The following is a 14,138-nucleotide window of genomic DNA, read 5'->3' as shown; positions in this document are numbered from 1 at the left end:
TGCTCTCAAAGCTTTGAATGTTTTAATGGACCACTGTTTCAGAAACACAGAAATATCGCAACAGTGCTACAGAAGGTTGTTGAGAAATAGTTTCATTTTATGCCCTTAATGGAACTCAAACAACCGCACCTGAGAGGGTTTCAGGAGAAGAAGAAAGCGGAGATGGTGATGGTGCAGCAGCATGAGTGGCTGGTGAGAGTCCTGTGGTCATAAAAACTGCTGTGGAGTAGATTTTGCCACAGCTTGCTAATGTCCATCCTTCTCCTTGAAGTGTTTGATTTATTTAAGCTATAGTATCAATAAAGTTTACAACTTCATTTTAAAGTTTCCAGCTTACAAACTTAAAGATGGCGAAAGTAGTTGAACAACATTAGAATATGTGATACCTGATGTGAACACAGTACTGGACTAACGTGGACGGATACATAATGAGGGAGAGAAATATTTAAAAATGTTTTATCATTAAAATATTTTTCTTCTTTACAATCATAATTATTTTTACATATATTACAACAAGTCTCACAAATGTTTACAATAAAGCAAAATGATGCCCTTTTCAGAATTTGGTGAAACCTTATGCTACATTAAAAATCATTGGGAACAGTGAATAATCCGGCAGTATTTACAGTACAGATCTACTAAGAGTTCATTGATTTTTTTTACAGTGCAATTTTGTGTTTCCATGATGCTCTTTTATTTCAATACTGTTTTTCAAAGTGCTTCTAAATTGCTTTTGGTCCTCGTCATGTCGTCTTGCTGGTGTTATGAGTCCATGTTGGTCTTCTTGAAACCAAGTGTGCCTGATATTTTCGTCATGAATTTTCCATTTATGTTTTTGACTGCCGGACATCTGTCCACTCCATTTTGGTGTTTTGCAGCGCCTGAGTCTTCTTCTCATCCACCTGCACATAATCCACTCTGTACTCATCAGACAGAAATGGCTTCTGCTGGACAGAGAGAGAGACACACAGACAGATGAAGAGACTATGATGTGGTTAAATCTTAAAAACAGTTTTAAAAATTGATTGCGTTGATTCTGTTTTATCTGTACAAACAAGCAATCGTGTTGCACTTATTGTCTTTTATCTACGGATGCTTCTTGCTGCGTCTTGATTGACCAAATCTTGAGGATCACACCTTTCTCATTGCATGTGGTGTTTTAACAACAGTGAGTTGAGGTCATTGAAAGGAAAATTCCTCCAGTGGCTTTTGGACTTTCAGAGATCAACAATCTGTGGGTTTAGGTCTTTTCTCTCAAAGGTTCTGTACAATTTTTGGCTCCATTTGTTTCCCAGAATACCTCAACAAAACTATAAGTGTCTTTCTGTGACATGTCTGTTCTCTATGCAGCAGTTCCTCTAATCTAAGTAACTTTGAACATCCACAGCTTGTAGCAAGACAGAATGAAAGAAAAAAATGAACATCAAGACGAACATCAAGACTGTCAGTATGTTCAGTCAAGACAATTTGATAATAATAATCAATACTGAGAGTAAAACATTTTCTTTTGGCCATTCTTTTGGCTATCTTGTTACTGTCCAGAGGCTCCAAAGGCATAATGGTGCAAAAGTCTGCAAAAAACATACCTTTTGCACAGGAGAGGGAGATGCGGAGTTGAAATCCAGTGACAAATAGTCAAGGTTGGATCTTCTCGCCCAGAGCTGACCTACTCCATCATAGGTGACACAGAAGTGTTGCCTTGACTCCTGCCAGAGAAAGAAATAGCTGAAAACCTTGCACAGTCATCATCTGCTCCCAGTTAAAAGGGATCTTATTCTTTGAACTGCTACAAGCTCAAAGTCAACTTTGCCAGCATATGTGGTTTTTAATCCTTATTCTAATTTCATACTATATGCGCTGCATTATCAGTGAATCATTGATTAAATAAAATGGGTGGCCTTGGATTGAGTTTAGGAAAACACAGGAGGCCACTTGCAGCCTGTCTGCATTGTGCAGTAGGATGGCCCAGTTTACTAATTCGTGACTAATATGCTGATCTTAAAATTTTATTCTGGAGAAATCTATTAAAATGCATCACTGCCGAGAACAGCCTTGTACAACATTACACCATTACAAACACTCACATGCCAGAAGGTCTCAAGTGCAACAACACTTTGCTGACTGTGTGGAGATTTTTCCAGTCACAAATGGTCTTATGATTTTGTTCCAATAGGTCCAAAATTATCTAGAAAATGTTTTGGCTACATACAGTTGATAAAGTCTACAGTAATTCAAGGACTTCTGCCCACATGATGAATAATAATAGATGTTAATGCAAACACAAATCATACAATCACACTGGTGAAATAATATTTACATTTTGTGGAGGAAAGTGCCACAAATTCCACTTAAATATTTGACTACTTTTTTTTTTTACAGTTTTGAAGGGCAGTTGTGAGTGAAAAGTAGGTGATTAATATCCTGATCTAGACGTCAAAAAGAGCTGACTTAATCAGCTATGTATGTATGTATGTATGTATGTATGTATGTATGTATGTATGTATGTATGTATGTATGTATGTATGTATTTATGTATGTATGTATGTATGTATGTATGTATGTATTTATGTATGTATGTATTTATGTATGTGTGTATTTAATGAGACACAGGAGAACAACTAGTTGAGTTCTCTAAAATTTCAGAAAAATGCACATTCAAAGGCCAACTTTGGTTTCTGATAAAGAGGGAAGATGACAGCATCATTGAAATTGCATGATCAAGTCCTAGTCTGTACACTATACTGTATACTGTTTAAAAATATCCTTTAAATAGTTATTTTTACCATTGTGTCTTCATCTCTTGGATTGTCCCCATTGTCAAGTCTTCTTTCAAGAGGTAAAAAGTTCATTGGAAAGCTGCAATCACACAATAAATACAAAAAAAAACCCAGTAAGAATTTAAGTTAGCAACAAACTACTATTTTCAACTACAAAGAAACTAAACTCCCATCAAAGTTAATATTTTCTGATGTTGTGAAAGATTTTTTTAACATCATTAATGTTGTTAAGACAGCAGTAAAAAAAATTTGATAAGTTGAAAAACACAAAATGCGGATGTTAAAAATGCCTCTAGTAGGAATTCAGTTATAATTTGTGTTGTCAAAGAATAAGGATTGTGCCTTAATTGCAATTTTAACAGTCATGTTTATATTATCCATCATGTGTTGTACATATCATGTAAATGAAAGACTTTGTGGATAAAGTGAGTGTTTTTCTCTCACCATGATTCAGTCATTGTTCTGCTCAGAGGAATACGAGTGGGACATTCTGTGATTGTAGAGAGGCCTCTCAAATCAAGAGGTGGGGGTCGAGCTGTGAACCAAGAAAGGACAAAGTTACTGGATCAGTTGAAATTATCTAATGTGACACGTAGTAAAGATCAACAGCATATCTGATATCTGCATGAGTTATGTACTGGCATTTACAGCAGTGTTTCAATGTTGAAGCAAAACAAATGCATGACGATTGTGCCTGTAAATTCGCATGTGAAATAATTTTCAGTCATTTAATACATTTGTTGAGCCTGTTTGAAGTTCATGACCAGGTCCTCAAAAACACACAGCTAAAGATGGTTGAGCGGAAATATAACTTCAAAGGTAACATGACTGAATCAGGCTTGTTATGACTCTTACCTCTCCTCAAGCAAGGCTTGAGATGCCGGTGAATTGGAGGTGGTGCAATATCTGCAGGTTGACGTATTAGTGGGCTTGGGGGGAGCTCAGTACTGCCGTTTGCACTGAGGAAGCTCACAGGGCTCATGGGTATGTAACCGTCAGATTCACCAGCGGTAACAGGGGGAGAAGGGGAAGCCATAGGGACATATGACTCATCCTGGTAGCTTTGAACTCGTGTGGTATTTAAACAAGGCTGTCGAAACACAAAGCATCACAAGATTCAGTGCACTATAATGTCATTGTAGTACAGCTAGAACATTTTGTTAAAGGCATATGTGGAGGATTTGTATGTGCTTATAGCATCTTTAAAATTGTATTGATGGCATATGTTTCTTTAGAAGAGTTAGATGAGAAGATCTATTCCACTCTCTTTAGAATGAGTGGTATCGATCTTCTCATCTTATCTTCTTCGGCAGGAAAGCGGATAAGCATATTTCCCGAAAGGTCAAACTATTCTTAAGATCTTATATGTTTTTTGTTTTTCTGCTGCTCATGATTCTCTTACCAAGTTAAGACTCTGCCTTCTGTTCCTCATCGCTCTGCTGTCAGCATCTCCTAAAAAAAAATAAAAAATTAATTACTGAAAAAAGATATTTATATACTTCTCAACCTTTACTATCAGCTGTTGTAAACATTCATCTTAATGCAGAGGAGGATTTAGTGATTTGGGGGCAACAGGCAAACGCTGTCTTGCTTTACTTTTCACCCTTGCTCTTACTGGGAATGTTAGAAGAAGTACTCAGGACTTTTTTCTCTGAAGCAAAACTATTAACTATTTATAGTAAAACTGTTGATACCGCACTGTAAAAGTCCTGCATTCAAATTTTTACTTAAAGTGAAAACACAATTTATCATCACAATTTACTCAAATTAACATCCGTTCAAGGTATAGCTTTTAATTCTAACTATTTTATCTAATGCTGGATAGTTTCATGAATAATAATGCATCACATTTTAATTGTTATGTTCTGTGAGTAAAATCTGTATATGCAACGTAACCGGTTAACATTTATGTCAGGTAAATATAGCAGTACAATGTTTTCCTCTGAAGAAGAAGTACACAGTAAGTAAGCAGTAGACAGTTGCATATTTTTTAAGTGCTTTGGGGGCCTTTTGTAAGTCATTTCAGGGTACAATGAGTTAGAATAGTGACATAATTCAATAATTTTCATATCTAAGCATCATAATAAATCTATAACTGTTTGGGACCCTTTTAGTTGGGGGCCACAGGCAGTTGCCTACATTGCCACCCCATCATAACAGTGCCCAGATAATGTTTAATTTGGTTGGGTTTAGCTACTGTGTGTGCTGTGAGGAGGCTTTTCTTATGATAGTATACCTATTTTGAAGTGGTCCAGGCCTGACAAAGAGGTCCTCCGGGAAAATAATGCAGTTTGGCTTGAGAAGTGCCGCGCGCTCATTGACCTCCTGTGAGCTCCTTCCTCACTTTGCTGCTCTGATCGGTGGTTAGGCTTAGGTGGCAGTGGAGGAGGCGTTAACCTGTCACTTGTTACGTCAAATGCAGAAGGATAATTGTCAAACTGGAAGACACTCGTGGCACAGTGATGTAGTGGAGAAGAAGAGGACGACGGGAAAGCCATGGAGGGGCACGGAGCACTGAAGGGAGGGTTAGCTAACCTTCCGTGTGTGAAAAGAGATGGACTGTGGCCAGCATGACAGATGAAGGACGAAGAGGAATCGATGCAAAGAGGTGAAGGAATGATGTCCTTGAAAGCATCGTCTGATGACCTCTGCTCCAGAGAGATCTCAGAGTTCGAAAAGCTGTCATGTCTAAAAAAATGAAAACACCGTATTTGTCAAACATGAATTGCAGCCATCATTTCCTCTTGTGCCAAGGGTTTTACAGATCATACATACCTACTAATGCTTACACTCCCCGTCTCACACTGTGAGAGAAAGAGGTAGTCCAGTGGATGGCTAGAATCTAGCTGACTTGATACAGACACCCTGTCAGAGCTGTCAGGTGACGGCTGAAGGGACGTTGGGGTGTGAGGAAAGCCTTCTTCTGAACTCTCTGTTGAGCACAAGGAGAGGGACAGAGAACATTTAGTTTCTGAAATGTTACAACCACTAGTGATAAGACAACTGCCATCACGCTGACACCAACAACAACACACAGGTCTCTCCCAGCCTGTACCCAAATATACACTAAACCCTAAGTGGAGCTTAAACCACAGCATCAGTTGAATCTAACAAGAGGAATTTTTTTCCAGGCACGTTGAAATAAGACACATGTAAGCCTTGTCCTTGTTCCCTCTTTTGTTTATATATTCCTCAATCTTTTAGTCAGGTTGGCCATGGCTCAGAAATTTGTTTCATTCCTTTTCACTTGAAGCCAGAGTCAAGGCCATCCTTGCAGAACGATGTGGGGGAGAAAAATCCAAGTCTTTGCATGTTCTCATAAAACATTTGCTACTCTTAATAGATGCCTGTGTTGTCTTGTGGGAACAGAGAAACATTTTCTATTCCTTTGCAAAAGTTATGAGGTGTCTTCACATAGAACTCTTGAGATCCAGGCAGGTTCTACCCACTCCTCTGACAACACTGCAAATGTTATCAAAAAACAACAGAAACAATCTTTGTCACAGAGTTTAGCGCGTGGAATATAATCTTGGATTATAATTGACGATTTGTGTGCGTTTTTCTCAGTGCATATGTGATTTACAGCAACACGCAGGGAAGCATATCAGCAACTCTGGGCCGTTGCTCTATCTTCTTCACACAGACGACGATATTCTAACAGACAAGCGTCCTCACAAAATATCTCTATCGAAGTTATGTTTGCATTCGAAACAGCAGTGAAGCATCATCCTGACATCATATTGAACTCATATCTATCATCTGTAGAGTGATCTCTGATATCAAAAGTAGAGTCAGAACCATAAGAAAACAGTCTCTTCTCATATTGTCATGTTGTCACCACAAGCCAAGTAAAGACGTTAAAGTGGGACTTAATGAGATACAGAAAAATGTCAACCCACGAAAGATGACTGTGCATTCACAGAAGTTATTCAAAAATCGAATTAATTATCAGTAAATGCGAATGTGACCTCAGCTCTCTGGTACCCCGTTGTTCTGGTGTTATCTCCTCTAACACAGCAGCAACTTTCGGCTGCCTGGAAGGCAAGAGGCAACTTCAACATTTCAACTGTTAACTGATCAAATCCTGTGGACACCAATTTGATTTGTCAAACGTGATGTTTCATGTGCAGTCATCTAAATGTATTTTAATTCCAGAAGCATACCAAAAGAGTTAACTGTAGTTAAGATATAATAAAAATAATGCAACATTTACTTGTTGTTGTTGCTGTAGAAAGAAGACTAGATATGATTTGTATCAAGGAGTTTTAACCACAGTGTCGTAACACATGATTGTGTATGGGTTTAGACACAGTTACAGAGAAGTTTATCAGCCTGTTTAACCGACGTAAGAAGACCACAAAGTTTCTGTGCTGCCTTAAAACGACTGAACCACCAAAATATGCTTTACTAAGTAGAATTTAGTGTTTTAATGTTGTCTCTGCTTTCTTTGTTTCTGTTTGCCACTTCAACCACAAGTGGGAATCATTCAGGTGGATCATTTTCCTCTTCACATCTTGATTTCCCCCTTAAAGTTTCTTTAAATGTAGAAAACAAAAACACTACACACTACACCACCTCATTGAAAGTGAAGTGTTAAATGAAATGAATGTTTTGTCTCTCTCATTTTATAAACATTGCCTGAAACTAGTGTCTTTAGGATCTTTGTAAACTTTTAATAATTCAAAATGAAGTACTGAAGATTTGAAGTATATGAAGATAAAATGAAGATTTGAACAAAACTGTTCAATTTGTAATGATTTTACATAGTTTTTCAGTTAAAGCTGCTAAATTAACAGTCCCTAATTGCAGTGATATATAAAAATATTATAATATATACTGTATGTTATTATATATATTATATATAATATATACACATTTACACATATTTAGGATTTAAATACTAAAAATCACTTAAGTTGTCAATAAACTGCACCCTCAAGTTTGAAATCTGACTGGTCTGTGTTGCTTTTACTGAAACTACACAGCCCCACATAAACATTTCGTTTTGACCTCATTCTGAAGTTAATTTTCAGTTCACGACTTCCTGTGTTTGAAAGTGACACCAATCTCTTCTGGACCTTCAGGGTGAATCTACAGAGTCTCCACTAGTGGAGGGGATGACCTTCTCTTTTACACAGCTACTCTGTCATTTTCAATGAGTCAGGTTTAATACAGAGCTAAACATCTTGACAAGTGCAGCTTTAACACAACCACATTTCAAACTGAACAGAGTAAAAATCTGTGGGTGTATTTATACCTGCATCCTCCAGGCTACCAAACTGGCATATTTGACTGATGCTACTGATCCAGCTGTTCATCTCCTCCTCAGTTTTGGCCACCAGGTAAAAAATACGAGATGAGGTCTTCACCACAAAGAGGTGCTTCTCATGGAAGTCACGCTTTATTCGGAGCTGCCCATTCAGCATCTCCACTTCACACTCTTTCAGGTCAATGGTGCGGATTGGCTTCTTTGAGTTTTTACTCTGATAGTATTCCAGCACATCAGGGTTACCGCTCATGCGACCTCTTCGAAGCACAAACCAACGTTTCCTCCACGCCTGTAGGTGAAAGGAACAAACAAGTTTAAACTTAATCCTTACAAAATAATATTTTGAGCACAGTACTTCATAATTTTAACAGTAACATCTCCCTTTCCTCCACCACCATTTTAGTCATGACCAGTCATGGGAACTAGATCACAGCTCCGGCTCACAACAGCTTACTTAGCAACTTTAAACTCAATTTTTTGCTTTTGATATGGTCAGTAAGCAGAAGCTAAACTCAAATTTCCCAGAAGTACAAATAAGAGGAAGTTCACTGTATTTGGCAGAAAATGTCTAACACAACGAAAGAGGTATTTATACAGTACATGGTCACTGCTTCATACTGAGGGCTTTCTTGAAAACCTGATACTGAAACTGTCCAGAGGTATTTATAGCTCCAAAGATCTACAGTACCTATAATATGTAATAATGTAATAATGCCTGAGCCCTTACTGCAGAGAGGTTGCTAATCATCCTAAAGTCTTTTAGGTGTTAAATTTCATAATTAAATTAGTAATGATTACAAAGAATTAGCAGGAATATCAATATATTATAATATGTGTCAAGGTTACTTAGAAGTTGATGTTGTTTTCACACTTGGTTTTGTGGTTTTGTGTTGAGGTGGAGTCTCTCCTGATATTTTTGTTGTTGTGAAAACACTTTTTTTCTCCGCATGTGGGTAATCTACTTCTGCACAAGTCAGTTGGTAGCTTATGTGTTCTTACCAGGAAATGGTAAGAAAAGACACGCCACACTTACTGCCAATAATACTGTCAGTCAAGTTAGAGGAAACCGTAACTTAAAACGATGGTAATTTGTTCATTTGATCCTATAGATGTTTTGAATATGGAAAGTTTGTGCACTGAAAAAAAGTTGTTTTGTATATCCAGGAGCATTTAATAAAGGTATTCAGTGAATGTTAAAGTCGATTAATGTTTTTTTTGTTTGTTTTAATTTTGCTCACCCAGAAAAAGTAGTAAGCAAGTCAATACAGAACAAATCAGAAAGTTTCATTTTTTATTATAATGTCTTCCAGTCTTTACTTTCTGTCAGCAAAGTGTTTCTGTTTGCTAACTAGAAACTCACAAAAAAAACCCCAACAACAAGCTGAAGTTCAGTTACTAGCTTTTTCCAGTGCTTTCAACTGTATGTCATTGTCTTCCTGGGAACATGGAGTTTGCTTGGTTTTCATCATGTGACCTAAGTATGGAACTTTGGTCAAGTGATACAAAAAAGGTCAGCGGTGGTGACAAATGAGCAAACTTCATCCCCTAAGGAAGACAATGAGGTGCAGTTGAAAACTCTGCAAAAAGCTGATAAGTGGACCTTGAGCTCAGATCTCTTTTGGTAAAAGTTTCTGAAGTCAAGAGTGCTTGTCATGAAATAAGTCATGATAGTGTGACAGTACGGCAGAATCTACAATATCAGGACCCTGAGACTGAAGCAGCTAAATAGAATCCAGCCATTATTCATTTTATATATTATGACTGTGCTTTTCTTACTGTGACATGTCAAAATGTCTTCAGTAAAAAAGGCCTGTACATGTGTACATTAAAATATTCCAAACATATATATATTTTTAATTACAGCATCAATAATGCTGAATATGAGATATTAAGATGATCTCTTTCAATATTTTCCTTTTTTTTGTGTGACCTTGGGAAGTTGACATTAGTCTTTTTATAAAATCTTATGAAAAACAGTGACAGAGGATTTTTATACTTTTACAATATCATATCTTTCCTTAAAAGAAGCAATGAAACAAATAAGAAGCCAAAAAACTTCATGCCAATCCCAGTAAAAACACACTATGGAGGCAACAACAGGTAGTGTTTCTATTACCTTCAAGGGATGTGATAATAATTGATTAAAAAAAAAAAATCTCAATATAAGAAACAAGCACTTGTGAATGACCACACGACCACACAACCCGCTGTGGACTGACTTGACACAGCAGACGACCGTTAAATGCACATTTATCATGGCAAAAAAAAGTGGAAATGCAGTGTTGACAGAACATGACACAACAGTACTTGTTCCACGTCAGAGAGGATCAGGTCTGAAGTATGGTGACACTTCTGTTTCTAAACAAGATGCCAAAAAAGAAAAAAGTAAGGAGCTGCAGCCTCACAAACAAACCGCCACATCACTCTGCAGTGAAGTGTGCTTTCATGCTGTTGAAAGTTTTCATTTCATTTGATAACATCATATACAAAGATACATTTAACCAAGATAATTGAAATTTTCATATTGGCACGGGCCTGTAGCTGACATTTGAATAATGAGGCTGATAGCGGATCTGCTCTCACAACTGTCTGAAAAGCATGTATTTACTTTGTTCCCTGGCATCAACAGGATTTGCATAGTGTACTAAAATAAGTTTCTATTTCCCGCACGAAACCCCCAAACCCATCACCCACACACGCACCTCCACCCATCCCTTCACTGCACTGGTTTTGGGTGAAATTAATGTCCCTCCTCCTCTCCTCCTCCAACTCGCACAGAGGAAGTGCAAACAGCCATCATAAAGCTGGACTATTTCTGCTTGTTGCTTATGTCTGAAGCGTCTGACTACCACTGACATTACTTCCCATGTTTCACAATACACACACTCATCTCACAAACACACAGCAGAGCGCAGAGCGAGTGGCCAGCTCAACATTATCACATGACCTCAACAACCACACAACAGTGACGGCTATATGCTGTTCATGTAAAGCAATTATACTTGCCGTAGGAGTCATTTTTCATGTCTGAATGAAGTACATCTACGGTTTATGACATATTGTTATTGTCATAACACATTGTTGTTGTTACTATGAAGTGACTCCACAAGCCAAAACACCAGCATGGTGTTATTATAGGAATGAGGAAGATGATATAAAGCAGATAGAATTACAGCTCAGTTCAACAAAAGAATACAAGCCTGCAGTATGTTTCTAAATCCTCATTCCTCATCATAAAACACACTCACATACACATATACACACACACACACACACACATACACACACATACACACAGACAGACAGACAGACATAAACACAAGGCTCAACAGCACAACCTGACATTCCTACAGCTTGGGTAAAAATGACAGAGGACATTAACAAGTGTCCTCTGTGTACTTGTACTCACAAATCTCTTCAGTTTCTTCTCTGGAGGGGATTTAATGAGCCAGCCGGTGCAGACCACATCCCCAGCACTCATCTTGACTGCAGAGCGTGTCGTCCTCACTGCTGCTGCTGCTGCTGCTGCTGTGAAACTGAGAGCAGTGCGAAGCATATCCTGTGTTCTGGTATTCAGCCCAGCCACTCCAGAAGAAGGAAGTCAAGAAATTGATCACACTGACAGAGAGAGAGAGAGAGAGAGAGAGAGAGAGAGAGAGAGAGAGAGAGAGAGAGAGAGAGAGAGAGAGAGAGGGAAGGAGAGAGAGAGAGAATTATCTGTTTATTTTCTCAAGTGCTTCGGGCAAGTGCATATTAGCCGTTGGCCTGTGGGGGGATTCAAGGAGAAAAATACTACACATAATGAGGTTTGACAGGTTTGAGGACTGAGTTGTATTGACCAGAAACTAACAGTAGCAGAGTCACATGCTGTTAAAAGATCTTATCTTGAGTTTCATGATAAACGTTTTGCTGATTTCATTTTGCTGTTGTGATGTAGTTTATGTGTCCAATGTGGTTTTCAGAACCCTAAGGAAACCAGAAGTGGCTGCAACAGTGGATAACTGATCAAAACAACAACCTGCTGTGCTTATTTCATGCTTAATGATAAACTTTTAACGGCGTGTTATCCATATGAGCTTTCACAGTCTTGGCTCGGCCTTCATGAGAAGCTGAAGAGTTCAATCTAAAGGTTAATGGACAATATATTGAGCAAGTTATGGAAGTAAAATATCTTGATATATCTTGATCTAATGTTAGATTCATGTTAAAATGGGGGGCAGGGTTGCAAAAGCAAACTTACATACATTTACAGTGGAAACTGTTTACCATTTTATGCTGCAAATAGTTTTATGCATTCCACAATCTTTTCACATTTAAGTTATTGTGTAACATCTTGGTCACAAGCAGCTTCTACAACAGTCAAGCCTCTTAAGACAACCATGCAATTAAAATTTTGAAATAAGAAGCCGATAAGATCTCACCACTGCCATATTCGATCACTTAATTACATTTGTTTATATTAAAATGATCCATGAATGCTTAATCACCAGGATCAGGTTGAAAGTAGACATGAATATGTGTGATTGAGTTTTATGGTAATTTGATCATTGTTTATGTTTTGTCTAGTTGATGTTTGTGTATTTGTATGAAGGCCCATCTAGGGCCAGGCAATGCAAATTAGCTTAGGCTATAAATGCTGTGGTTTGTGGCATTGGTCCATGCTACATAGATAAATAATCTGGGGTAGAAATATTGGTTGTAGCTAAAGTATCAATAATAATAGTGTTATTGCAACAATAAAAGGCATAGTAGTATAATTGTTGGTGGTAGCAGCAGTACTATAGTACTAGTGGCAGTCAAGCCCCTAATTTCTACAACATGTTCTAATTTTCACATCATTATCAGTCTCTCGATCACATCCACAATAAACAAATCAGACACACGTGTTCAAATGAAACAAAACAACAAAGCAACACTGTGGCTTGTTTGTGGTGAAGTTATTATTCATCCAGTAAAAGAAGTTCACTTCATAACTTCTCTTGATAGTAAAAACAATGACATCCCGTCAATCCTCTACATCTTTTCACCTTGTTTCAAATTTCCTCACTGAAGGGAAGTACTTAAATGCTCTTTGTCCAAATAAAAATGACTTCCCATCATGGACAATCAGCTGCTGTAATATTAACTATTGTGAACAGATCATCTCAGAAAACTTTTGAAGTTCACTGCAGAAGATAACATGTGTGTACTCCCAAAATTAACATTCTGCAGCTGATTGCAGCCAATAAACGCTACGAACAAACTCCAATGTCACCCATCTTTACAGTTCTTGAACAACCACCAGAGGGCGACATAATGACCTAGTTTATGACGTTATCTAGTCTGTCACCAGGCAAATTTCAAATCATGACTCAGTGAAAGACAATGAAGATTTACATATATATAACTCACATTACACCTACATACATTAGCCTACATTTACACAGAATTACAGTGCATTACATGGATAATGTCCTCATTTAGTTAAATATCGATTAATGGACATTATGTCAATAATATGATTTTTTGGATTGTTTTTTTTACATCGTGTGTGTTTTGGATTAAATATTATATCATGTAGGTCATTTTTATTGTTAATATGTTTTCATGTGTTTGCTTACATAACCTCATGTTAATGGACTACTCCTCAGTGTTACCTCCCTTCCTGTTTACTCTGTTTCTTTTCTGTTGCCAATGAAAACAACAACTTATTTTAACCAAGTTATTGTATGGTAGATATAATCCTTTAGGGGACAGCATTACACTGCGGCCGCAGTTAATCTGAGTTTATATGTGAAGAAGAAGAAGAGTCGTGTTACGCAGTTACCAAAGAGCCTTCTGGGAAAGAGCGCGAAACAGTTGCCAGTCGGTGTAACAGCAAATGATAAACAGCTTAAATCTGAAATTACACCAATTTTATTTTTATGTAGCTGTTGGCTGTTCAATTAGAAAAAGACTCTGATCCATAACGCCACAAAATAACAACAAAAACACGAAAGAAAAGCAACGTCCGGTCTGACATGAGCGGCGACGCCATCTTGCTTGTAAGGCGTAATCCTACTTTGGTTTTCTAGAGGTGACCAATCTTCCGGTTCAAAGAGTCTTTGCAATTT

At 37.6% G+C, this 14,138-nt stretch overlaps 1 protein-coding gene across 2 annotated transcripts; it reads right to left on the bottom strand.

The window, feature by feature from the left end:
• gab3 (GRB2 associated binding protein 3) lies at window positions 1–11,623 on the bottom strand. 2 transcript variants are annotated; one of them, XM_067607688.1, is made up of 10 exons: window positions 11,456–11,623; window positions 8,035–8,335; window positions 5,553–5,709; window positions 5,014–5,465; window positions 4,180–4,229; window positions 3,633–3,867; window positions 3,222–3,312; window positions 2,784–2,856; window positions 1,587–1,706; window positions 1–947 (listed from the first exon to the last, which is right to left on the bottom strand). In XM_067607688.1, the coding sequence occupies exons 1-10, from the start codon at window positions 11,600–11,602 to the stop codon at window positions 828–830; spliced, it is 1,746 nt and encodes a 581-aa protein (XP_067463789.1). In that variant the 5' UTR covers window positions 11,603–11,623; the 3' UTR covers window positions 1–827. The 2 variants fall into 2 exon arrangements, with proteins under 2 accessions (XP_067463789.1, XP_067463790.1); XM_067607689.1 differs by having other exon boundaries at window positions 1–944; window positions 11,456–11,620.
• Between the last annotated feature and the right edge of the window lie 2,515 nt (window positions 11,624–14,138).

This window comes from Thunnus thynnus, chromosome 13 (assembly GCF_963924715.1).
Source record: "Thunnus thynnus chromosome 13, fThuThy2.1, whole genome shotgun sequence".
Taxonomy (NCBI): Eukaryota; Metazoa; Chordata; class Actinopteri; order Scombriformes; family Scombridae; genus Thunnus; species Thunnus thynnus.
Note: the sequence above shows the minus strand (reverse complement) of the source record. Positions and strands in the feature narration are given on the sequence as shown.

Bases quoted from the DNA above. Each gene is read 5' to 3' on its own strand.
- gab3 (XM_067607688.1), bottom strand. From the start codon at position 11,602: ATGCTTCGCACTGCTCTCAGTTTCACAGCAGCAGCAGCAGCAGCAGCA. The intron at 8,336-11,455 runs GTGAGTACAAGT...TTTCACCTACAG, and splicing joins AGAAGAAACTGAAGAGATTT to GCGTGGAGGAAACGTTGGTT. The intron at 5,710-8,034 runs GTATAAATACAC...TGTGCTCAACAG, and splicing joins TGGTAGCCTGGAGGATGCAG to AGAGTTCAGAAGAAGGCTTT.